This window comes from Pseudomyrmex gracilis, unplaced genomic scaffold (genome assembly GCF_002006095.1).
Source record: "Pseudomyrmex gracilis isolate BER0280 unplaced genomic scaffold, ASM200609v1 scaffold_353, whole genome shotgun sequence".
Taxonomy (NCBI): domain Eukaryota; kingdom Metazoa; phylum Arthropoda; class Insecta; order Hymenoptera; family Formicidae; genus Pseudomyrmex; species Pseudomyrmex gracilis.
Window position 1 is genome coordinate 88300 of NW_018020937.1, and position 24962 is coordinate 113261.

A 24962-nucleotide genomic window follows, 5' to 3' on the forward strand; every position below is an offset into this window, starting at 1 on the left:
TACAAGCCGATTTGAAAGTGGAATTAAACAATAACAATGTTATTTTATATTGCAGGAAAGATAAGGAAGGGCGTTCGTCATCGTCGACGCAACAACAACAACAGCAGCAGCAGCAGCAGCAACAGCAGCAGCAACAATCGCCACGAAAAAACGACAAATACGGCTCTTGGGGACCGATTTTCAAGAACAAGGAAAACTTCGTTAATATGCATAATTACTAATGTGTTTTCAGATCAAATATGACACGTAAACAATTTTACATAATTAAATTGCTAACAAAAAACATCTAAATAAAATATACATTCTCAGAAGACACAGTTTTCTTACGGATGTCACACGGATACTGGAATTGGATATTAAATAGTCGAGCAACATTCCGACAAACATTGCCTAGCTTGTAAAATGACGAAAAGCTAATAAAATGCACACAATGTCTTAAATTGTTTTCGTTTTGCGATGGACGATCCCCCCGTCTCTTACTAAGAGGAACGAGAGAAAACACAAAGCTCTCCGGCAACCGGAGCGACTCGATCGCATCCAGTTGTCGCAAAGGTAAAACGAACAAATGTCCACGGAGGGAAGCGCACACATGAGGGAGGAAAGCGCCGAGCTTTTTCTTGCATCGCGGGGCGAGTCGCGATGCAGTCGTACGGAGCGCGTTGCGTCGTTCGGAAGTTCCCGGAGGAAGAAAACGCAAGCTGCTCGCGAAACTCGACACACATCTAATCCGCGAATTATATACGCGATTCATCATATTTATTTATTTATTTATTTATTTATTATTTCTATTTCTATTTATATATCGCGTTGAAGCGCGAGCAATCCCAAAGAGAGAGCCAAATTCTGTCTTCGAATTTCTCGCGTGTCTAGTCAATCTGTCTTTTGTTCGTTTTTGCGTCGCTACGAAATTCTTATCCTGTTCGAAAAGTGCCGATCTTGAAATAAGTAAACAAGAAAAAAAAACTCTGAAGAGGAAAGTGTCGTCGTGTACAAGAATCTCGAAGAGAAGTCGACGGCCTGACGGCACTGCTATTTCGAGGCTGGAACGCATTGGTGAGCGCGCGACAGTCTATCGTCATCTTAAAATCCCGTAAATTTGCATACACACAAGTAAAAATTCACTAATTTTTATTTACAAAAGACATCCGACGTGTTGCTTATTATAGTTTTCAATTTTCGATAAAAAGACGCAATGTTCAAACTCAAATAAAAAAGTTGTGCAAAAAAAAAAATAAAATCGATTTTCGGCAAGAAAAAAACTGAAACGAATAATGCAAGAAACGCTGTGCAAGCAAATAACGCAAATAATAATCACGATGATATTAATTGCGACACGCACGTAGAACAAAATTTAAAAATTCAACGATTTCTCAAATTACTTGCTTAGGCGCATGACGCGGATGAAACTACTTAATTATTAAGGATACTTCGTATTTTCAAGGACATCAACTTGCTTTTGATGAGCCAGATATTATTACGACATGACGCGAGTACATTTGTAATTTGCAACGTGAAACGAGATCGGTGTCTTATATTTTTCTTTTTTTTTTTTGATGATTATTAGCAATGATAATCAACTTCTGGTTGAAACAAGTTTTGCATTGTGTATATTTCCTTATATTTAATTACACTTTATTACGTAAAACAGGAAAATCATCGAAGATCGTTGCACGCGCGAATAAACGTAAATATCTTGCTTTAATTCTCTCTCAGTTCCTCAAATGTTCAAGAAATTCCGCTTTAATATCTTCTCTTCCTTTTTCCTCTTCTTCTTCTTCTTCTTCTTCTTCTTCTTCTTCTTCTTCTTCTTCTTCTTCTTCCTCAATAACTTCCGCGATTTAAAGAACAAAGTGATCGATCGCAAGTGTTCGGATCCAGACCGGAAATAGAGCTTCCTTTTGGGTACGGCGGACGAATTCCTCGTGTCGACCGGCTTCTTCCTCCCCTCCCCGTCCAGTCGACCCTCGACCCTCGTTGTGTACCCATAGGTGTATATAACGCCGTCGCCGCTATTTTTGTCAGCATCCAACAGTAGTCACTCGTCAAGGCGGGGACATAGCTACCCTCTCGCAGCCAGGAAGCTGCGCGTTCGTTTTCGGCGACGTTACCCTCTCGGCTGCTCTCTTTCTCTCGTTCGTCGATCATTCCTCACCTCATTCTCTTTAAGACGCTATGTGCGCTACGTACATACATGGCTCTTATCTACTTTATGACTAAACCGAAGATGAAGAAATCAATCGCCACCTCGTTCTAGTCTAAATATATCTGTCTGTGAGATAACGACGACAATTTGAAGCGCGTCTTTGTCATCGCACACGATATTGCGATGGCAATGTAAATCACGTGGTCTTAACAAGAGCGACGTTTTGTTGCCGCGCGCGCAATTGCAAATAATCGCGCGACTTAATCATACGGGTGGCGGCGGGGTGTCGTACCGGAAGTTTCTTAACGCGTGACATTGGGATCGGCGCGCGCGCACGTTAATATATAGCTTCGCGCGAGAGACGGATACTTCCTGACTTCCTGACTCAAAGTCGACGGTAGTAGGGATGACACGCGCGTCTTATGGAGAACGGGGAATTAGAACAAGAACGAGTGGGAAGAGTTTGTTCAACTTGATACTCTCCGAGGCGCACGTCACCTTTTTCCCCAACTTCCTGCGCCGAGGGAGATACCCTTCGGCCGAAGATCGCGAGATCGCGAGGTCGTTCACCCTCTAACTCAATTTAACGCCACGTTTTGTAATTTGAAGTGTAATTACAAATTACGAAAAGAGAAGCTACTTTTTGATGCGTCATCGTAAGTAATGATTACAAAAGTTATATTATAAAATTTTGTTCCCACATTATCAACATTAACATTCTCTGATTAGTCTTCGCGAGAAGACGTTCAAGACGTGCGGTAATTCCGAATGTAATTCGTTTCGAAGAGAATCTTATTGACTCGCTCGTTTCGACAAATATATAAATTGTACGTATCACGTGAGAACTCGTTGACAGGATCCGAAGCGAAACGGATGCTATTATATCCTGTCCGGTATACACTGTCCCACGTTACTTTTCATTTTTACAATCGCGCAAATTATTTCGTTCCGCGAACGAACTTAATTACTCAATTCGCTCCCGTTTGTGACTCGCGGCTTTAGCTTTTTGTTGTAACAACGCGGGTTTATCCGCGCGGTGTCAATTTCGGCGACAGACAGAAGATTGAGTCGAGAGACAATTTTGCAAACGCAATATTCCGGCCGTAATGCGCGTCGGGCACGTGATCTCTCGCGGCTTTGCCTCGTAAACGCAAACGACTGCCGAAAGATCTCGCTCGCTTTCTTTTTCGTCGTCTTTGTGTTCCAAGTATATCCCCGTAGACCCCCAGCGAACATAAAGGCGTGGTTGTAACTAACGGGATGAAGCTCCGCATCCGCCAGCAGACGACGGAAATATAGACAGAATGCAAGTTCGAAGGAAAGAGAGGAAGAGAAAGAAAACACACACACGTATCTATGACAAATAATCAGTCGTTTATTTTTACACGTGTTGGTGTTTGATTTTTTTTTTTTTTTTTTTGTATTTATGACGTTTTAACTTATACCGAAAAAAAAACGCGCAAGAAGAAAGAAAGTGTGTAGTGTATTTTTTATTATTTTTATTTACATAAACACACGTACACACACACACACACACAAATAGCAAAATTTTAAAGAACCCGCAACTTTTACCGTTATTCGTACAACGCGTGGCACGAGAATATCGACCGACGGTACACACACGGACGACGACGGTGTATTCTCGGAGAAGACGACGATATCTTTCTCCCGATGATCAAATCCCAGAAGAATGACGGTACGTCTACCGACACGTCGAGACGGCGGCGGTCGCGTCTCTCTCCCGAAATAAACTCCCGCATCCCGAACTCGGGCAGGAACTGCACGGATTGTCACGAGAAACTGCCATAGTAGGATTTGGAAAAAAATTTAAAAATACGAAAAGAACAAAACAGAAATTCCGATGTGCATTTAAAACTCGAGACGAATTTAATAGAAAAAAAAACAGAGACAATAATATTTATTGCACACAAATTTCTCGGCGTGTACAACCAATTTTTAAAATTTTAATAAATATTTTTCCACGCTTTTTGCAAGTAAATATTTTTTATAACAAGATAGAGAGAAGGCAATAACGAGCTACATCTGATGATGGGATAAAATTCTTCTTTAATCCGAGGAATTAAAAAAAGATACAAACGTTTCGATCCTCTATGGGATCTTCTTCAATGTTTCTATGTAAAAAAAATTACAAAGAATACGATGATGAAAAGTATAGATACGGAAAAGATATACGCTACAAGCAATTTTTATTGATTTCCCTCAGGGTTGCAATATTTCCTTTACATTCTTCTTCCACATTTCTCACAACCAATTCAAGCTGATTGCAGGTCCGATTCAGTTCGATTTTTTCAATCGATGAACTCGACTTGAAAGAGACCGATCCGGAAAAATCCGACAGTGTGGATTCGAATTCGGGACTTCTCTACTCGCAGGCCCCGCACTCAGGCCGCGAGACTACTTGGTCGGTCCTAGATATACGCTACAAACACACTCAGTTTGAGGAAAAATAATTAATTTTACCCGAACATCAGGTGTAGCTCGTTATTGTATATTCTCTCTATCTTTTTATTTAAACGTACAACGAGCACAAAAATATAATGTTTTTTTATATTTCAGATCGTCGCCAGATGCACAAAACAAGAACGTCGTTCAATTAAGACAGAAAAGTATGAGGTCGAGAGATTCCGTCGTGTACACGCCAGTGTCCCTCGGACCCGACACCGACGATGAGGAGACGTTGGTCGACGTGGAGGTCTACAAAAGCGGTGAGTTTTTCCCAAGAAGATGCGACGCAGAGAGAGAGAGAGAAAATTGGAATCGCCAGCAATTCGCTCGCTGCGAAAAAAAAAAAACATTCCATAAAAACCGGCGCGATATCGATTCGCGCGGATCTCGTCGACCGGTACAAAGTGGGCCGCGATTGGAAATTGAGAAATGAACGAGGGAATGACGCCGAGTTTGTCAGTGAGTCAGAGCGCGCACCTACGCGACTTCCGAATTCGAACGCAAAGAGATCGCAGTGCACGTAAGTAAGTACCGTCGTGCGTATGTACGTGCGTGCGTGCGTACGTACGTACGTACGTGGGTGTAGAACGTGCGCTTAAAAATCGTCGTTCGACTCCGTTTTTGGAAACGGCGCTGCGGATCGCTCGTCCAAAGCTAATTATATTGTTTTTTTAAGCGAATTTTAAAAACTCGCATAAATAATTGCGACACCTCGAGGCTGTTGATTCGAAGGTGCCGAGAGGATCTCGGCTAGAACTCGATTCACAGCCCGACGACAGTAGCCGGCGGAAACGAACGGAGAGAAAATACACGCGTGTATCTTTCAACTTGCGCCGAGTGCACTTACAGGTGCGTGTGCATACACGCACGAGAAATGGTAATCAGGCCGGTTTTCCCTCGATGATGACACCGTACATACCAACCGACATACGTCGTAAAGAGAGTTGATGTTTTTCCTCGGCCGCCCCGTGCCAAGTTGTCGAGTTGTTGTACAAAACGGCGCGAAAGAGAGGCGATTTCTCGCTCTTGTGTGCTTGACACGCGCTATTCTTATCGAAGCGTATCGTATCCGCTCTACAGCCGAACGGCCGCGAGCAAGTTTTCACGATCGAAGTGTATCGGGTCTTGAATGAAAGAAGGATATACCGGGAATGAATGAATTGAAGTACGGGGGCACAAAGAGTGTCGCGCGTGGGCGCCAGAAAACACCGCGTCTGCCTGTCGTAGAGTATTTGTAAGACGGTTATCTTTTGGTTTTTTTTTTTTTTTTTAGGAACCTTCATCCGCGTCGAGAGCGTTTTGAAATCATTTGGAAAACAGTATCCAACGTACCTCGTCATCAATAACCACGTGGACATGTCCACGCTGACTGGACATTTCTTAGAGGATAATAATTAACAGAGTGTTTATACACTCCGTATGGAGTCAGGAAGGAATATTTAAAACTATCGTTAAAAAAAAAAAAAAAAAATACATGAGACGTTGAGAATTGTTATGTTTGGTATTTGCATATCTATAGAAATCGTTTCTTTAATCAAATGTCCGGCCATCGGTGCACGTTCTTGGGGACAGATATCTTACATCCGATATATTCACGAATAAGTAAACAACTTTGAAAGCCGCACACATGTGTGAACAAAAGAGATTTGCGTCTTTCCAGGTTTCTGTTTCGTTCAAAATCAAACGCGTGCACTTCCGCGTGTGACGCAAGCGAGAACTCTGGGCGAGCGAATGTGCGGAAGGACTGAATCGTCACTTTCCGCTTTTCGACGTCGTCGCGGAATCAACGCAAATCTCGGTTGGATCGAAACTTGAAAAATTCGTCAACGATAAGCGGGGCACGTGAACGAAAGAAATCTTAACCGGCGTTTGCGGCATTTACGCGCGATTACACCTACATACGTGGAGGGGCCATTGACTGCTTCGTCGTCGTAACCGACGGTGGTCCAGAGTGGAAGAGACACGTCGCGTCGTTGGCCGCGCTCTTACGTGCATAAGAAGACTCTCTTGGATCCCGAGCGCTCGTACGATCGCTATGAATGTAGCCAGCGACCTGGGTGCCGGGAGAACCGGTGTTCTCTCCGCGCACGTTCTCCCCCGTCGCTCTTCCCTTCCGCGCTCGTTCTGACGCGTACATTCGCCAGCGTAAAATTACGCTCACGTACGAATGCATATGGACATTACGTGGGCGGACTGGGTATCTCGGGTGTTACACTCTGGTCTGTCGAGTTCGCGGTATGTCTATAGTTTCAGAAGGTCCTCCAGAGTTGTTCTCCTCCCTCTCCGCCGGTGTGCGCGCAATAGGAACGAGCAGGATCGGAAAAAACTTTTGTGATACGTAAATCGAGTACGAGTATTTTTTTTTTTTTTATCGTGGAACTCGATCGACGCACGTGTCATGTCGTTGGAGTCGGTTTCGCCTTTTTCTCGATCGATTCATTCGAACAGTCAGCGAGAGCTGACGCCAATGGGATTCGAGGAAAAATTAAAAATTAATTAATTCACAAAAATTCACTCGAGTTTAAAAATATGTCGTTCTTAAAAAAAAAAAAACAAATTTACAGCTTGTTTGGTTATTTTTAAAGTAAGTTTTCTGAAATCAACGTGTCTGCGCCGATCCCGAGTTCGTAGAATCAATTTGATGAACTCTTGCTTGGACGAGGAGGGGAGATCCAGAGAAGGTTCTCTTTAAGGAGTCTACCGAGCTTGTCGAAACGTACCTGTCGAATGACGCGGACCAGACGAAACTGATCTTGAACGAAATCTCATCTCGTTCCTAAGATTTTAATCCTTAAAGAAAGGAGGAAAGAAGTGGCTCTGTTCTCATCGTAGGTCAAGAATGTGAAGCATTCGACAAATGTGTGTTCTCTGGTGCACACAGTCAAAATAAAAAATATATATAATAATATAATAATATTATATAATAATATAATAATTATATGATTATATATATATATATATATTATATAATATATATATATATATATGTGTATATATTATATATTATATAATTATTATATATAATATATATTATATATTATATAATAATATAATTAATAGCTCGTTAATAAATACGAAAGATAACGGGGACAATAACGACGATAAGATGATGACGACAAGAAAAGTCAAACAACAATTTTTAATAACTGCGCTTACACGGCGCATTTGGCTTTCACATTTAAACATCGCGCGCGATAAAAATATAGCGAACGATCTCCCGATGCAAGAGAAATCTCACGGCGTTGCAGCGTTGAAGCGTTTATTAACGAGCTATAAACGCGCGACCGCGACTTGAATTGAATGCACTTATTCATTTTCAGGTTTAAACGTTCGAAAGATGACGTGATGAAGATAAATTGCGTTTCTTCTTTCTTTCACAAATCGACGTGCTTTTTTTGCCGGCTGAAATCTTCAGATTTCCGCAATATCGTACGGTATTTTACAATTTCTTTTCTCAAAAAAAAAAAAAAAAAAAAAAAAAAAAAAAAAAAAAAAAACTACAGAGAGAACCCTATCAACCGTCGTCAAAAATCGAGACACGTTTTCGTTTGCATTCTGTCGCTCGACCGCTTATATTACACTGTGATTGATTTATGTTTTTTTTTTGTTTTTTTTTTTGTTTTATCTAATCATGATACTTAAAGTGTCCCCTGCTCTTTTCGCCGGTCCTCTTCTTACAGGAAACTCGATCGTGGGCGGGTAATCTTGTTGCATCATCTCCCATCGTGACGATTAGCGGGGCGATTTAACGTTTAACGTTTGCCCACGCAGCCAATTGTGCCTAATACGTTGGCAGAGCTTCAACAAACGCGAATAATTTTCGTAATGTGACGTCAGACGATCATATCCTTTGGCGCAAAACAAATTCGAAATGTTCTCATTCTTCTTTCGAGCACTCGAAAGTCCAGTGTAGTTTTCGACGATCGCCAATCGAGACTTAAACGAATTGACGCTTGTCACACGGAGTATATATATGTCATATACGTGACATAGTGGTTCTTTTTGCTCGTGAAACTTCTTACTTTCGTGGGTCCCGCGTCGGGATCCGTATAAGGCCCGTCTTGCATCACACTTGTCCGGACACATCGCTTCGCCGATGCATACGACCAATACGGTTACATCGGTATACCCGCTTCTGCCGAACGAAAGTCAGAGCCTCTCATCGTCGCATCATTACAAATTTTAACCCTTTTCGAAAGTTTTCTTTTTCTAGAAAAGTAGCAGATCTTTTTTTGCTAAAGAGTTGACGAAACGTTTTACAACTGACGTAAAAATAAATAATAAATAAATAAATCACATACGTAAATTAAAACGAATAAAACTACCTTATCTCAATATTTTTATATATTATGTATTTTTACGTTATGTGCAAGATCTAATGTTGAATAGAGCTTTGCAATTTTGCCGAATCAAGTGGCGACTGAGTGCAAAAGATTAAATTAACTTTCGAGAATGATAAAATAGTGTAAAAGTTTGCGAAGAATTTTTCTTAACAAATTTACAACAACATTCTTTTTGCTTAAAAAAAAAAAAATACTTGAAATGTATTTAAAATAATACCGAGTGTATAGTGGACGACTCTTGTCACGCGTGTGCCCTGTTCGCGAGACAGGCGGAGCGTGACACGAATCGTTGTTGTTGTTGTTTTTTCTTTATTCTTTTTAAATGACGAGTACGTACGTCGAACGACGAGGTGCTCGTTTAATTATCGATGCTCGTTTCAACGTGATTCCTGCCCGGTCTGAGTTGCACCACTATAAACCCGATCCTGGTCCGCCCACCCGCATCCGCCGCACTAGCCCACGTAGAAAGGTGCAACGACGTCTACCTCCTAAACGTTTCGCGAAAGCACAGGCGAATCTCCGCCTTAACGAATTTCCTGGCCGCGTGTTTTTTTTTTTTTTTTTAGAATATAAAATTCAAATATTTCGCGCGAAATTAAAAAAGCGGGTAACTCGAATCACAATGGGTTTTTTTTTTTTTTATTACCGACGTCTCTATCTCTGTGAATTTCAACATCGAAAATTACATATATGCGTTTAGCGAGAGATTAGATTCTTTAATCTCCGACGTACATTAGAGCTCGTCGCGAGAGAGAGAGGGTCATCGATCTGAAAATAAACAACGATCCGCGTGGGATCGTAGATCAAGGATAGAGAGAACGAACGCAGTGAATGAAATACACCGGCTGTGCGACGTATAGTCATCTCTCATTTTCACCGCAATCGCCGAGCATTGTTCGGGGTCTCGGGATTCCTATAATCTCCCGATGACCTTTCGATTAAAAAAAAAAACAAAAAAAAAAAAAAAACAAAGAAACAACAACAACAATACGTTCGCACATAAGAATCGTGCATTAGGCTCGGGATGTGAAAGTAGAAAGTGTAATGTTTCGCGAGTACACAAACGCGAACTCTCGGATACACCTGTTGCAAAACAAAAAAAAAACAAAAAAAGAAAAATAAGCGCGGTGCCCCGCACGAATCTATCGCAATATCCTCGATATGTAAATCGCGTTCGCGCGCGCGCGCGCGCGAGACAGAGATTTATAAGAAAGGTAAATTTAACGAGTATCTCCATCGGGGTATAGAGAGACGGCGGGACGTGAAAAATGACCGAGTGCTCTCGAAAGTCCGACGATTTCATAGGCGTGAGTGCGCGGGGAACGAGATCGGGGAAGGCTCCTCTACGATCGCTGCACAGCAGCAGCAGCACAGAACCGGGAACAGAAACTCTCTCGGTACAGAGCGAGACAGACGCACGCGAGGACGAAGAGAACGAAGAGAGAGGTCGGGCGCGGAGAGAACGCGAGAGAAAGAGAGAAAAAGGAAAAGAAGGGAACGGAGATAGAGCACCCTCGTGAAAGAACGACCGTGAGGATCGGGCGAGAAGTTGTCGGAGCCAGTCGGCCGACCTGCTGGCTACGGGCTGTGTTCCCCGGCCAATCAGCCAACCCGGGCGTCACGCGAACGGGCCGCCGCTTCGTCGCTTCGCGCCGCGCTCACGAGCTTTCAGTCAGTCAAGTCAGTGCTCCGGTCAGTGCGCCGCGTGCGTGTCTTCTCTCTCTCCTCGTCTCGCGTTCGACGACGCGCGCGTTCGCCGCCGCGGATGACTTGGAAAAAATAAAAAAAAATAAAAAAAAATAAAAATGACCGAGAAGACGCGTCGAAAGTCCCGGCGGGAGAGACCACATGGTCTCCGGCTGGTTATGTAGCGCGATCCGTTAGTTAGACCGCGCGTACGAGGTGGAGAGACTCTCCGTCAGGTGCGAGAATTCACCTTCACAGATCCGTAGAACCCTTCGTTACGAAGCCGCTCTCTTGTACACGCGTGTGTAACAACTCGGTTGTATGCGTGATGGGATTCGCGAGTGTGTGTCGTGCCGTGCGACGACGTAGCGCGGAAAGGAACTCCGTGCCGAATTGAGTCGCGCGTACACGCACGTAAAAACGGAGCAAAACAGGGAACGTTCACACACGCAGTGAGGAGGAGCGCCGAAAGAAAGAAAGGAGAGAAAAGTGAGAAAGAGAGGAGCGGGAGAGACATGGCGCCCCCCGACAGATTGCCTCGCCCTGGCTCCGGTCTCAGCCTCTCTGTGCTCGGTGAGTTTATACACACGAAGAGAAAGAATGAGAGAGAGAGAGAGAGAGAGAGAGGTTTTATTCGTTTTTTCACCTATTTTCCCTCACAGGACGCGTTCGTAGGGATTTTCGGTCCCCTTTGATTCACGGCGGCGGTACCTAACATATTTCGGCGGATATATTTTGTAAAGGAGTCGGATATTTTTCCTAAGTGGAATTCCGAAAGAGATCGGTCCTTTGCCGCTGAATTCGCGCTGATCAGTGACGGACCTCTTTTTCTCCTTTCGGAGATTTTCAAATCTCTCACGGCATGCAAACATATCTTACAGCTCGATCTCTCGTGCAAACGAAAACTGTGAGAAACGCGCGTTTTCAGAATGAATGAACGCATTAGCGCTCTCGCGTCAATGAGCTCTCCGTACGATTTAGTAGAAAAAAGACAGAGAGAAAGAGGAGGGTGAAGAGAGAGAGAGAGAGAGAGGAAAGTGAAGAGAAAGGGAAGAGAGAAAGACCGGGCTTGTGATTTAATCGCCGCGAGAATATAATTGCGTGTAATCGTCTTTGATTTCCCGGCGCTTAGATTAGCGGTATATCCTCTCTCATTATCGAGAACGCGATTAAATTACGCGTGCGTGTCCCGATGACGATCGTGCGATACACGGGACTTTGTGCGCGGAAAGTTTTTTTTTTTTGAGGTTCTTCTTCAAGGACGGTTTTTATTGAAACGTTTAACCGAATCATTAAGAAACAAAACAACAAACCAATCGAATCGTTATATAAAGCAATAATAATATTTTTTATATGTTTAACAATTCCTCAAACAACGCGTATTCGATCATCTTTTTGTTTTTCAAAAAAAACAAAAAAAAAAAAAAAAGACAAAATTACAGACGCGAGAATATCAAGTCTCGCGCGATCTAACGATCGGTTCGCGCGCGAGCTTAGGCGTCATTCGCGGAAATAACAGTAATTTTAAACCTTTTGAACGCTACAAGATTCGTTCTGAACGGAGTGCGAATCAAAAGGTGGGAAACTGACAAGTGTTTCTCTTAAAAAAAAAAAAAAAAAAAAAAANACACACGCCCGGGTAGTTGACGCCGCCGGAGTGGAACAACGAACTTCCGTTTTTCAAGCGTGTACCTATATACAGATACATTGTACATATGTATATACAAGCCGGACTGGTTCCCATGAGAAATGCATTTATTTCGCAAGCGGATGTCGCGTCTGGTCACGCCAACGGCCGATCATCACATGTTGCACTTGAGGAAACCTCGCACGCCATCGTTCGGTCGCGAGACGATCGCTCGCGATATCTTGTTTTTATTTTCGCCGTCGTGTTCCGCGCTCCAAGTTCGGAATGTCGAACCGGGTAGGTAGGTAGGAAAAGGAGAAGTCCGCGCGTCCACTTTTATCACATTTAACAGATTACACCGTTGGACCGCGCCGTGTTGCTGCGCGCCTCTCGATGGTCGAGAGTCGGCAGATAAGGCGACCACTATCAGGAGAAACGGAATTAACTGCACACATATACGGAGAACCGCGCGCGAGAAATCAGCGTCGTTCGTCGAGAGATTCGCAACGTTTGTCGCGTTTTCTTCGGCTCTTTATCTCCGCCGCTAATATTCTTCTAACTCTTGTTTATTACGGTACGTTGCGAAACGAATTTTCCACACGCGTGTGTAAAACGCACACACACACACACACACGCTCATTGAGACACACGACACGAATGAGATTATATTCGCTAATATATCCCACGACAACCTGCAACGCGCGCGTCGTTGCGAAATGTACACACCTGTAACGCGCACCTTGCCCTGAATACGGCGGAGTCTAACTTTCTCTGTCACCTGCGCGTTTATTCTTCCCGCATCCAATATTCATAAATTTTTTATTACTTCCATGTCTATTAGAGTTTCGGTAAACAAAAAGCGTCAACTCTCTGTTAATATTGTGCACGCACAATATATAACTTTCTACACACGAGTCGTCGCGCCTGGTCGTCAGATTGTCGCGTGCACGCGGCGTCGTTTTAATTAAGAAGACGCGCGTCGTATCGCGCGAGTTGCAAATAAAAACTCTCCCGCGTGTAATTTTCTTCGTTTGCGGAAAACTGCGATCCGCAAGTATTGTTCTCCGCTCGTTCGCAATTCAGCATCGCGCGAGCGATCGTCACATCGTGTTAATAAGTAGGTCACGTGAAATGATTCTTTCCGAGAGGTGTGTCTCGCAAAAGAAAAAGAACCGGCGCGAACAGAAAAAAAAAAAAAAAAACGATCCGAATTTCTTAATGCCCCGACATGACTCGCGGTCATCAATCTGGTACACATACGTCCGTTAAAAAAGTGTATATATATATATGTATATATATGTTCTTGCGAAATATGTTTGCGAGTTTCTCCCGGGATAAAGGAACGAAGGATGCGTTCTGTTGTTTCGAGATCACCGAAGAGTTTTATTCGTTTTGAAATTCGAGAAGAAATTGCAAATTGTCTCGCTGTGTTTGACGAATTTTCTTCTTCAAAAAAAAAAAAAAAAGAGAGAATTGAAATTTTTTTTATTTCAAATGTGTGACTCACGTAGCGAGCGTATATCCTTGAGAAATCTACGCGAATCTACATACTTAAATAGACCTTCGAGGAGATACGTACATACGACGCGATGATCTCACGTTGACTGTGTTGACTGTGTGATTCATTTCGTTATCCATCAATTTTCTCTAGTCGCTTGAAGCTCTCTCTCTTCGTTCGAAAAAAACTTCTGCGACGCAGAAACAAACTAATTGCAAGACCGCGATATCGCTGTGTGTCGCAATATTTCGGATCGAAAGACAGTGATAAGCGCGCGAGAAAGTTGTTTTTTTTTTTTTTTCTCGTCTCTCTTACGTACTGTTTTAATTACGTCGCAGAGCGCCACAGATTTCTGTTATCTAACCGCGCAGGCGTTATCAACGACGTGGCGGCAGATAGCCGCCGTTGTGTCACAGAGTCGGGACCCAGGTAATCTAATTTGTCGCGTCAGGAAATAAAAACGTTGCGTAAAGTCGATACCACCGTTTATTTTTTTTATGAGCAAACGTTTGAAGATTTTCGAAATTTTCTGATGATGATGAGTTATCGATACCGGCACACGGGTCGCGCGCAGCTCATCTTTAGAAAGTTCAAGACGGAAGATGAAACCTTCTCCAATTCAAAAAGATGAGAAAATGTGACGTTACAATTGTGTCATAAAACAAAAAAAATGACATTTAAAACGGCACAACAAGAATATCTCGTTGAACGAGAACGCGAAGCACAGATTTTGCGACTTCCGGTAAGCGGGAAACTTCATGTGGCACTGATTCGGGTCAGGTCGTCTGCAGGATCCAATTTACGAGGACACACAGTTCGAGATTCCATTTCTTGGTACGCGCGTATGCGTGTATATGCATGAGCAACGGAGAACGGAAGTGGAGACGGGAAAGTTAGCCGGCACGGCGGACCGGTCAACAGGTGGTCCCCGGTGTGGATGTCGTCCTGTGGCTTCGTTCTCTCGCTCACGGGCGATCGGGGAGAGGGCTTTAATCGAACTTTAATCGCGCGCGGCTCCCCGTCTCTCGCGGTGCCGCTCGAGAACGAGGATCGAGCGCATTGCCGCGGCGATCCCGAGCAAAAATCGAATGTACGGAGAAATTCTCGTTCGGACACGAAACGTCATCGGAGACAATTTTTCACGGAAATTTTTTTTTTCTTCTAGCGCGGCAGATAGTCGCCGTTGTGTCACAGTCGCTCGACCGGGTAATCTAATTTAATCTAATTTATCGCGTCGAGAGATAAAACCGGTATGTGATGTCGATATGCTCCGTTTACGTATTTCTTTTTTATGAGGAAACGTTTAAAATTTTCCAAATTCGATTAAAACTTATTAACACAAGCTCACGTAATTCCTCTCTTTAGAAAGTTTACGGAAAAAAAAAAAAATGAAACCTGTAATTAAAAAAGATGAGAGAAATGTGACGTGTTAAATTTTCCAAATTCGATTAAAACTTATTAACACAAGCTCACGTAATTCCTCTCTTTAAAAGTTTACGGAAAAAAAAAAAAAATGAAACCTGTAATTAAAAAAGATGAGAGAAATGTGACGTGTTAATTGTGTCATAAAAAATGACGCCTAAAAATCGCCGCAACAGTTTCTCGTTGGTGATCCATTCAAATTAAAATACTTTTCTCGCGGTATTTCTGTCGCGCTAAATATTCGCGACTTATTCAGCCAGCCGCATTAGAGATCGCGTTTCACTTGTGTGTATGTACATGTGCGCGCGCGCGGGATAATAAATTAATTTAATTTAACAATTATAAAAATTATAGCCGAAGCAAGGTACGTAAATAATTTCACGATTCATTGCCTGTCGTTCTCTTTTCGTTTTCTTTGTTGTCGTACAAGATAGCTCGCGATATCGCGCATGTTGGATAAATTTTATTTTATAAATATCGATAAACGCGCGCGTCTATCGGCGCGTAACTGACGCCAGGCGCGATAGCGGAAACCGCCGCCGACGACGACGGCGGAGACGTAACATCAGTCAGTTCCAGCATGAGATTCGTCCGGAGAAAACGTTACCGATGCGCGAGTTTACGGTGGTAAGCCGCCGCCGCCGCCGCCGCCACCGCCGCCGGGGCCTTCTCACAGCGCGCATCAGAACTCAAGTGCGTTGACCCAACAGCTTACGGTAACCCAGGCCGCAGAGTTGCACCTGCTTCTTGCGCGGAGTTACCGTCACGGAGGAGCCGTGCGACTCTTCCTTCTTCTCTGTTCCCTTCCCGTTTCCCTTCGCCGTGCACTTTGTTCTGTTTATATCTGTTCGCGAGAAAAGAGATTAAACTCCCGACGCCCGCCCAACCCCCTCTCGATCCTTCTCCTCTTTTCTCTCCTTTCTTTCGCGTTTCTCGGTGAAAAGTAAGCGTGTTGCAGGAGTGAAGTAGTTTGAACGCACACTGCGTAAAAATAAATGGAGAAAACATTTTATTTGATTTTATTTGTAAGCCGCGAGATCGAGTAAAATCCAGAAGGATAAAGGAGAGAAGAGACTGCATTCACACAAACACACACACACACACACTCATACACGAGGACGCGAGAGAGCAGCGAGATCTTCTCTCTTGACCCTACTTTCTAGAAAACGTGCAATCGATTCCGTGCGCGCCATTTGATTTATTCGCGCGTTAGCGATAAACGTCGATACTTCGGCGAACGAATATGTTGTTCTTTTCCTCATTAACCGACATATCTCGAAGTAATCGCGAATAAATCGCTCGTGACAGATACGAGCGGAGCTTTCTGTTCAGCTTCCGAAGTGGCACGCGAGTCGAAGACCGTGGCCGCGGTCTTCGATTTGCGGGAGTCTTCGGCGCCGAATAGTCGCTGATTACTCACGCACGCTTATCTCTCTCTCTCTCTCTCTCTTTTGAGTGTTGCTTGCGCGCTCACCTTTTCCCTGACTCGATATATCCGTCACAAGAATTCCGCGATTCGACGAACTTTTCGTACAATTGACTTAGATTAGATCGATCGCGTAGAATTGCAAGAAAGCGGCGATTATGTGAGCGCTCGTTCTTTTTTTTTCTTCGCAGACCTGGCGCAGATACGAGCGTTGGTCGAGTCGACCGGAATACTGGGCGGATCCACTTGTCCGTCCTGCGAGATGCCGTTCGACAAGGGTAAGAAGCGTCGTCTGATCGACTCCTGCGGCCACGAGCGTTGCTACTCGTGCCTGTTCCGCAGCGAGGCATGCCCGCTATGTCTGCGCGGCTACGATCCCAACAACGACGACGCGCCGGACGAGGCATCGCCGCTCAGGGACGAGTTCGCCGCTTCCACGGCACCGCTGTCCGTTTTCGCGCCCACGGACGGCTGGCTCGATGAGTCATCGACGGTGAATTCTCTCTGCGGCAGCCCCAGGCCACGCACCAAAATCACCACGAGGGCTAATCTGCCCTCACGAATCGCGCACGTAAGCCCGTTGTCGTTTACGAAAAAAATAACACGACGCGGAAGAAAAAAAATTGATTTCTTTTGTCTTCGATTTTATTTTTTTGTTTATTTTTTTTGTTTATTTTTTTTTGTTCCTATTGTTTCGGAGAATTGTTTTTTAATAAACCATTGTTTCGAACGGTGAGAGAACGTATCGTTTTCTTCTCTCCCCATGAATTTGCTGATCTCTCGTTAATTGTAAGTCGATATTTTTCAGCAACGGGACGAAGAGGAACCTCTCTTTATAGCAATGGCGAAGAACCTGAAAATCAAGTCTCCGGCACTTCCAGACTCCTCCGTTCCTCAAGCGCGGTACAAAGTTGAAATGACGCAAAGTACGTCGAATCTAATTCTTTTTTTTTTTTTTTCTCTCAAATAGCGCAATTTTATATCGATCCGACAATGTGTATGAATATTCTCTCCGTGTTCGCGCAGATTGTCCTATACCGCCGAATCAACGGAGAAGATTCTTCCTCAATCCGAAGGTGCTCAGAAGTTCCTTCGCCGCTCAGAGATCCTCGAGACGCGCAGCATCCTCGCCCGAGGACCCGACCGTGAACGACAATCCCTCCGCGTTATCAGGTACACAAATATCTCTTCACACTTCTAAGATTCAATCGCGAAAATTTTCGCGTACACCACCGCGTGCTCGGCGAGAAAAGAAATTTGTAATCGGCGCGAAAAACTTACTTTAAAAAAAAAATCGCCAAAACTCGCTCACGCACCGCAGTTTGGATGACCTCGTCCTGGGAGGGAAGATGGCCCGGCGTCGTCCTGGGGAAGATCAAGTCGCTGTGGAGCAGCAGTCAGGGCACGGCCAACGACGGTCTGAATCAGCTCATCGGCTCATCGAACAAAGTCACAGGCACGAAAGAAAGAGAAAGAGAGAGAGAGAAACTCTTAGAAACCGATGTGTATTGGCTATTGAGACACGTTCGTGATGCTTGCCGAGTGTGCGAATGAATGCTGGAGAACCTTAAGAGTTGTCACGCGCGAGACTTAGCTCGAGGCACTCCTCCTCAGTACGATAAAAGCGTTTGCACGCGCGAATATGTGTTCCTCTTACGATAACGCTTCTTTTTTGTACAGCACCTCCCTGTACCCGAGCATGACCATCACAACTTTGAATTTTTTAAAACTATATAATTGCGCCCGTCCTTAGTAGAGTGTGATTTTTTTCAGACAGTTTTTTGGATTTACTCACTGCACACGTTAGCACTGCTTGTGATGTTGTGGATTGACTTAGTCAGTTTGTATAAAACAACTAACTACTCAAACTAAATTGTTGTTTTCTTTTCCTCTCCCTTTGAGTAGATGACGAGGGCGGTTGCGTGAAACCGCTGTCCTCGAAGACCAATCGGAAGTCGTCGCAGTCAGATCTGTACATGCGACTGGGTCTGCTGCTGGGATCCGGTCGGGGAAACACGGAGACGGGTCCCACTTCGCGAGCTCCGATACAGAGGAACGACAGCTCCGCGGCCTCCTTCAGCAGTCTGACCAGCTTCGAGACCCAGACTCAGGCCTCGACGAACACGAGCCCGGTGTCGACGCTGACGGGCACGTCGAGCGAGGCCGAGGCCGCGGCGGCGCTGCGATGTCCCGTGAAATCGAAGACCAAGGCCAAGACCAAGACTAAATCCAGGGACTGCGACAGCAGCGGCAGCCTGGCGTCCATCTCGACGTCGCTGTCCGCGTCCACGTCGATGTCCATGTCCATGTCCGTGTCCGTGTCCGGTCTGTCGAACGGCAGCTCCAGTCCGCTCACGCCGAGAAGACATTCCGTCAACACCGCGCAGGGAAGTCAGACCGACGAGTTCGGCCAGCTGAAGAACAGACGATCCTGCACTCGGAGATCGGCCAGAATCGGCAACGTCAAAGGATCCGTAGACACTAAACGTAATAATATTTTTTTCTTCCGCGAATTCAATTATCGTGATTACAATACACGTCCGGGATAATAACGGGAGTCTCTTGTTGATTTCAGCGCGTTTCGTTCAGCATCACGCGCAATTGACTCTCAAGCCGTTGTTCTTCGAGGTGCCGTTGTTAGAAGAGGATCCGCTCTTCGCGGGCCGGCAGTGGCTGTTGCACGAACTGGAAGCCGTGATCAACGGTTCCGGTCCCGGTATTCTGATCTCCGGATCGCCGGGCACGGGAAAAACCGCGCTCGTTCTGCAACTGGTGGAGCACAGCTGTTTCGGTAGACGAAGAGAGCAACCGAGATCCCTGGAAGTGAGCGAGGAATGCGACGAGAAGGAAAAACAAATTGGCAACACGGTTCTGCAAGCTAATATCCGACACACTAATGAAAAAGTACGGCATTTGATCTCGTGTTATTTTTTCTATCTTTTTGGATAAAAAAAAAAAAAAAAAAAATACGAGTGAGATACGTGTTGATTTTTAGGTTCGCGAATTAGCGTCACACGTTGTCGCTTATCACTTCTGCCAAGCCGACAATAACAGTACCTGTCTAGTGCCGGATTTAATTCACTCGTTGGCAGCGCAACTCTGCCAGGCTCCACAATTGATCTCATACCGAGAATATCTTCTGTCCGAACCTCATCTTCAGGGTTCGCTGTCGCAAAGAGAATGCACCGTCGATCCGGATCTCGCTCTCTCCAGGGGTATTATCGAGCCGCTTTTGACCCTGAAGAAAGCCAACCGACTGCCGGACTCGAACATGGTAAACAATCGAACAACAAATCGGAAAGTTGTTTCGCATCGCATCGCACGGGACAACGTTCTTGAGAACACTTCTTTTCGTTTCCAGGTAATACTAATCGACGCCATGTGCGAGGCGGAGTATCACAGACCGGACCGAGGCGACACCATAGCTTCCTTCCTGACGAGGCATGCACCTAACATTCCTAGTTGGTTGAAGATCGTTTGCACGGTTAGAACGCAGTTGCTGGACTGCGCGAAGCAATTGCCGTACACGAGAATTTCCTTAGACAAGACTGCGAACGATGCGATCGGGAACAGCATCACGAAGGATCTGTCCGATTACATCGGTTACAGGCTCGCTCACAGTCCTTCGATACAGGCGAACGTGACCGCGTCGGTGAACAGCAAAGCGGAATCGTCGTGCGCCGCGAATCAGACGAGATTCGCTTCGCACTTGCTCGCACTAGCCAAGGGCAGTTTTCTCTTTGCCAAACTGACGCTCGATCTCATCGAGAGCGGACATTTAGTCGCCAAATCTGCGAGTTACAAGGTGTGCCGAAATCGAATTTTTAATTGAACAGAATTTAGTAAAATATACACTTTGATAAACCGTTGCTTAAACAAATATTGAAAAGTAAAATTTAATATATAAATAATATATATATTTATATATAATTTAATAAATTAAATAAGTGTAATTAAATAAAAATAAAATAATAATTTATTTATTGTTTATACTTTACATCTTCAGGTATTACCGGTCTCTCTCGCGCAGATCTTTCTGTTGCATTTTAACTTGAGATTTCCCACGGCAACTTCGTTCGACAAAGTGCAACCTCTTCTGGCCGTCTGTTTGGCCGCTCTGTATCCGTTGACTCTACCTGAAATATTCTATTCTGTAAATTCCTTGAACACAGACCAATTTATAACGTGGGAAGACTTTTTACAAAGATTCAAGGCAAGTACATTACAAAATAATTTTTAAATACAACAATATTTACATTTACTTTCTACCTAACAAAAAGGTATATCTTTCAGATGCTCTCTGGCTTTCTCGTAAAGCGCTTAGACAACACGTACATGTTCTTTCACCCCTCGTTCAGGGAATGGCTGATGAGAAGAGACGAGGGAGAATCGACAAAGTTCCTGTGCGACTACAGACTCGGGCACACGGCGATCGCGTTCAGACTGTCGCGTCTTCAGGCACCGCTGGACGGTGACAAGGCCCTGGAGTTGGGTCATCACGTACTGAAGGCGCATGTTTACAGAGGCGTGGCTCCGTGCTGGCCCTCGCGCGATTTACAAGTACGTTGTTTTTTACCGCAAAAGTAACACACGACGAACTACTAAAGTGTAGAGAATCAACAAGGCTTCGTTAATTCTCAGGCTATTTGGCTGACTCTGTCAACCGAATGCATTTCCTCGGCGTTGTGCATGCTGCGGAACATCTACAGCCCGAACGTAAAGGTGTCGAGATTGCTCCTGCTGGCGGGCGCATCGCCGAATCACATCACCGAATATCTGGGTAACGCACCCGCTCTGTGCATGTACGCGCACGAGGGTTCCGTCGAGATGGTGTCGCTCCTCCTCGAGTTTGGTGCCGACGTCGAGTTGACCAATAATCAAGGTTGCACCGCATTATCGCTGGCAGCCGCTCGAGGACACTGCGACGTAGTCAGAAGGTAAAATTACATCTATATTTCCTAACTCAAAACGACACGAAGTCGTTATATAGTTAATTATACTGTCGCTCCACAGATTGGCAGCTGCCGGAGCCTCACTGGGACACGCGGACATGGCTGGCCAATGTCCCTTGGTGCACGCAGCTAGGCACGGAAGACTGTCCGTGGTCGGCTACCTTCTCGCTTGCGATTGGATCGTGCCGACGGAGAACAGAACGGAAAGCGGTGCCTCGGAAATAAGCAGAGAGGAAGCCGCTCAGCAGGCCGTTGTCGCGGCCGCGTCACAAGGTCACGAGGCCGTCGTGGAGTATCTCTTGGATATGGCCGAGGTGATCGTTGATCGACCCGATACGCTGATAGGCGAGACCGCGCTGACAATCGCCGCCGGCAACGGTTCAACCGCGACGGTTTCCGCGCTCCTGGCTCGCGGCGCCAATCCCCTGGCCGTGAACGCGAAAGGACTCTCACCCCTTATGCTAGCTGCTAGGGAAGGACATTGGGGTACCGCGGAACGGCTCTTGCAAGGTTTGTTTTCGTGATTGTTTTTTAATTCAATATAATTTATTATTGAGTCAAATTGTTACAATCTTTCCAATTGCTTTTGCAGGAGATCTGTCCAGCAGCACGGACACAATATCGAACGAAGCTGCGTTGCTTCTGGAACAACACGATTATGCTGGACGTACCGCGTTAATGCTGGCAGCTTCGGAGGGTCACGGTAATCTCGTCGAACTGTTTCTCGACAAAGGATCAATCTTGGAAACGAAGGACAAAGAAGGTCTCACCGCTCTGGGATGGGCGTGCGTTAGGGGACGCGTGGCCATTGTGCAAATGTTGCTCGATCGCGGCGCCGATGTCAACACGAATGACACCACTGGTAGAACTCCGTTGGATTTGGCCGCATTCCAAGTAAATCTGAATTTCTCTTCTGCTTGCGCTCATATTATTTACGTATCATTTGATACACGTAATCACGCGTATATATATGCATGGTGCAGGGTAATCCAAAACTGGTGCAGCTGTTACTTGAGAAGGGAGCCGCGGTAGAACACGTCGACATACACGGCATGCGACCCCTGGATCGAGCTATCGGCTGTCGCAACATACCGGTGGTGCAATGTTTCCTGCGCCGTGGTGCCAAACTGGGCCCCGCCACTTGGGCCATGGCTGCGGGCAAACCGGACGTTCTGATAATCTTACTGAACAAGCTTCTGGAGGACGGCAACGTTCTTTATCGGAAGAACAGATTGAAGGAAGCGTCGCATCGTTACGCGTACGCTTTGAGAAAGTTCCCAGCGTCGCCGGAGGAGGACTGCCAGGGACAGGAGCAGAGTCACTTGATGCTGCAGCTCCAAACTTTCACGCAGCTTCGGTTGAACTTTCTTCTGAATCTCAGCCGATGCAAGCGAAAGATGAATGTTAGTGATTCAATTTTCTCAACTTATCTTTTACAATTGAAATTACGCTATTTTCTTGTAACTAGAAACGTGTGATTCTTTTAATGCAGGAATGCATCGAAGCCATCGAATTGGCAAACGAGGCGCTCCTGGTCCGGCCCATGTCTTACGAGGCGTTTTACGCCCGAGCGAAGGCGCAGGTGGATCTGGGTCTGCTCGAGAACGCGCTGTCGAACGTTCAGGAGGCTCTGCAAAACGCTCCAGCCCAGAACAAGCAGGATCGCAGAGTGCTCGCGATCCTGAAAGAGGAGATCGTCTCGCGGATAAACGGCGCCGGGACCAGCAGGGAATACGGCGACGACTGCAGCATCGCCAGATCTCGGTTGAGGGCGTCGGTGGACACTCTCACGGAATTATAACGATAAATCATCAACTTTTCTTTGCATTGTAAATTAATGTAAACGCTTCGAACAAGATTGTGCTCTCAGAAAACAAAACAAAATTGTGCAGCTTTTTTACGTATTTTATGTACACGTGTACACGTTCGAGGGAGAATAATTTATTATATATGTATTATTTAATGTGTCTTTTGCGTTTATTTTTTATGCCCAAAGAATTCGACGCAACGAGAGTTGATAAAAAAATTCGATCATCACACAATTTTGTACGCTGTGTTAGATTTAAAGAGGGTGAAAGCTTCGCCGTAAAAAAAAAAAACAAAAGACGATCTTGCCATGAAATTGTAAGATGTGTGTGTGAGTTGCAAAATCATTAACAACACATTGCTTCCTACCGGAAACTTTTTTTGACCAATATAAAGTCTGTGTTTTTCAGTATATGAATTTAGTTAGTCATTCTTTTTTTTTAATATTTAATATTTAAGTAACGCAATCGTTATGAAGAGAATTATATATATATATATACATATATTAACGCTTTTTAACATTAAAATAAACAATGTTCTCACTTGTGAGACGTAATTCTAGAATAGCATGTGTATTCTCAAAAATCTCAAATGTCCTATAACGAAAGAGACTTCAACTATATCACACAGAGAACTGATTCCGCACATATATAAGCTCCATTTTATAAGCGTTCCAGATATATATATATAAAAAAAAAAAAAAAGATAAACTATATCAAATGTTATTGACTCCGTCGTAACAAAGGTGTCAAATAAACGAACTTTTTATTGAGACGAATTTCTTTACTTCTGCGTCGACATATTATTTTGGATAAGACAATCATGTAAACGGTTTTGAAGATAAATGTTACTGTGTGTTACAGCGAATATTCAAATTAGCAGCTAAACGCGTGCACACATATTCGGAAAATGTTTTTCTTTTTTCTTCATTAACATTCATAAAAAAGTAAGACAAACGAGTGATACAAAGTTAGAAAATTTCTCCTATAAACAATCGCAATACGATGTAAATTATTATTATTATTAGTATTATTATTATTACATCATACACACATTTTTTTTAAAACTCTAGTTCCTATTATTTATATAATACCCGAAAACGAAACGAAGATCGATCGCGGAAATGACGTAAAAATTTTGCTTTAATATAATCGAGCTTTGAGTTATACAATGTAAGATACGAAATTTTTGGTCTCCAATATGCCAGGCAGTGAACGCACTGACAATTTATAAATTACAGAGTAAGTACACTTTCTGTTTTTTTTTTTATTACATATATATTATATTTAATATACAACACGCCTCAAAAAAAGGCATAAAACTCAATATCATAGAAATAAAAATCATTTATTGGCGAAACGAGCTGCGATGTTCGAGTTCACTGACCGAGTTAATTATGGGTATGGCAATTAACTCTAATAAGTTTCAATCGAGTTAATTGATATTAATTCAATGTTAAGATGTGCAGAAAAATATTATATTTTTGAGATATACGCAGTAGAAAATAAATTTTATTTAAAATTGTACGTCACGTTTCCATATCGCGTCTTGCGCGATATATATCTTCAATAGTTAATCTTGTGTGTGATAAAT

The 24962-nt window shown here is 44.3% G+C and overlaps 1 protein-coding gene across 4 annotated transcripts; it reads left to right on the forward strand.

The window, feature by feature from the left end:
* Positions 1 to 714: 714 nt before the first annotated feature.
* LOC109860241 (protein TANC2) lies at positions 715 to 24073 on the forward strand. 4 transcript variants are annotated; one of them, XM_020439201.1, is made up of 17 exons: positions 715 to 1053; positions 4721 to 4869; positions 16803 to 17182; positions 17420 to 17537; positions 17638 to 17784; positions 17933 to 18067; positions 18517 to 19098; positions 19187 to 19515; positions 19607 to 19885; positions 19973 to 20416; positions 20618 to 20824; positions 20905 to 21171; positions 21253 to 21548; positions 21625 to 22073; positions 22156 to 22457; positions 22547 to 22966; positions 23056 to 24073. In XM_020439201.1, exons 2-17 carry the CDS (start codon positions 4773 to 4775, stop codon positions 23362 to 23364), a joined length of 4761 nt encoding a protein of 1586 aa, XP_020294790.1. In that variant the 5' UTR covers positions 715 to 1053; positions 4721 to 4772; the 3' UTR covers positions 23365 to 24073. The 4 variants fall into 4 exon arrangements, with proteins under 4 accessions (XP_020294790.1, XP_020294792.1, XP_020294791.1 ...); XM_020439203.1 differs by lacking the exon at positions 17933 to 18067 and having other exon boundaries at positions 719 to 1053; XM_020439202.1 differs by lacking the exons at positions 715 to 1053; positions 4721 to 4869 and adding an exon at positions 10643 to 11211.
* The last annotated feature ends 889 nt before the right edge of the window (positions 24074 to 24962 follow it).

What these genes read in the sequence shown, in the direction of transcription:
- LOC109860241 (XM_020439201.1), top strand. Translation starts at nt 4,773, where the DNA reads ATGAGGTCGAGAGATTCCGTCGTGTACACGCCAGTGTCCCTCGGACCC. An exon ending in CGCGGAACGGCTCTTGCAAG is followed by an intron (nt 22,074 to 22,155) that starts GTTTGTTTTCGT and finishes TTGCTTTTGCAG; the next exon opens with GAGATCTGTCCAGCAGCACG. An exon ending in GATGCAAGCGAAAGATGAAT is followed by an intron (nt 22,967 to 23,055) that starts GTTAGTGATTCA and finishes CTTTTAATGCAG; the next exon opens with GAATGCATCGAAGCCATCGA.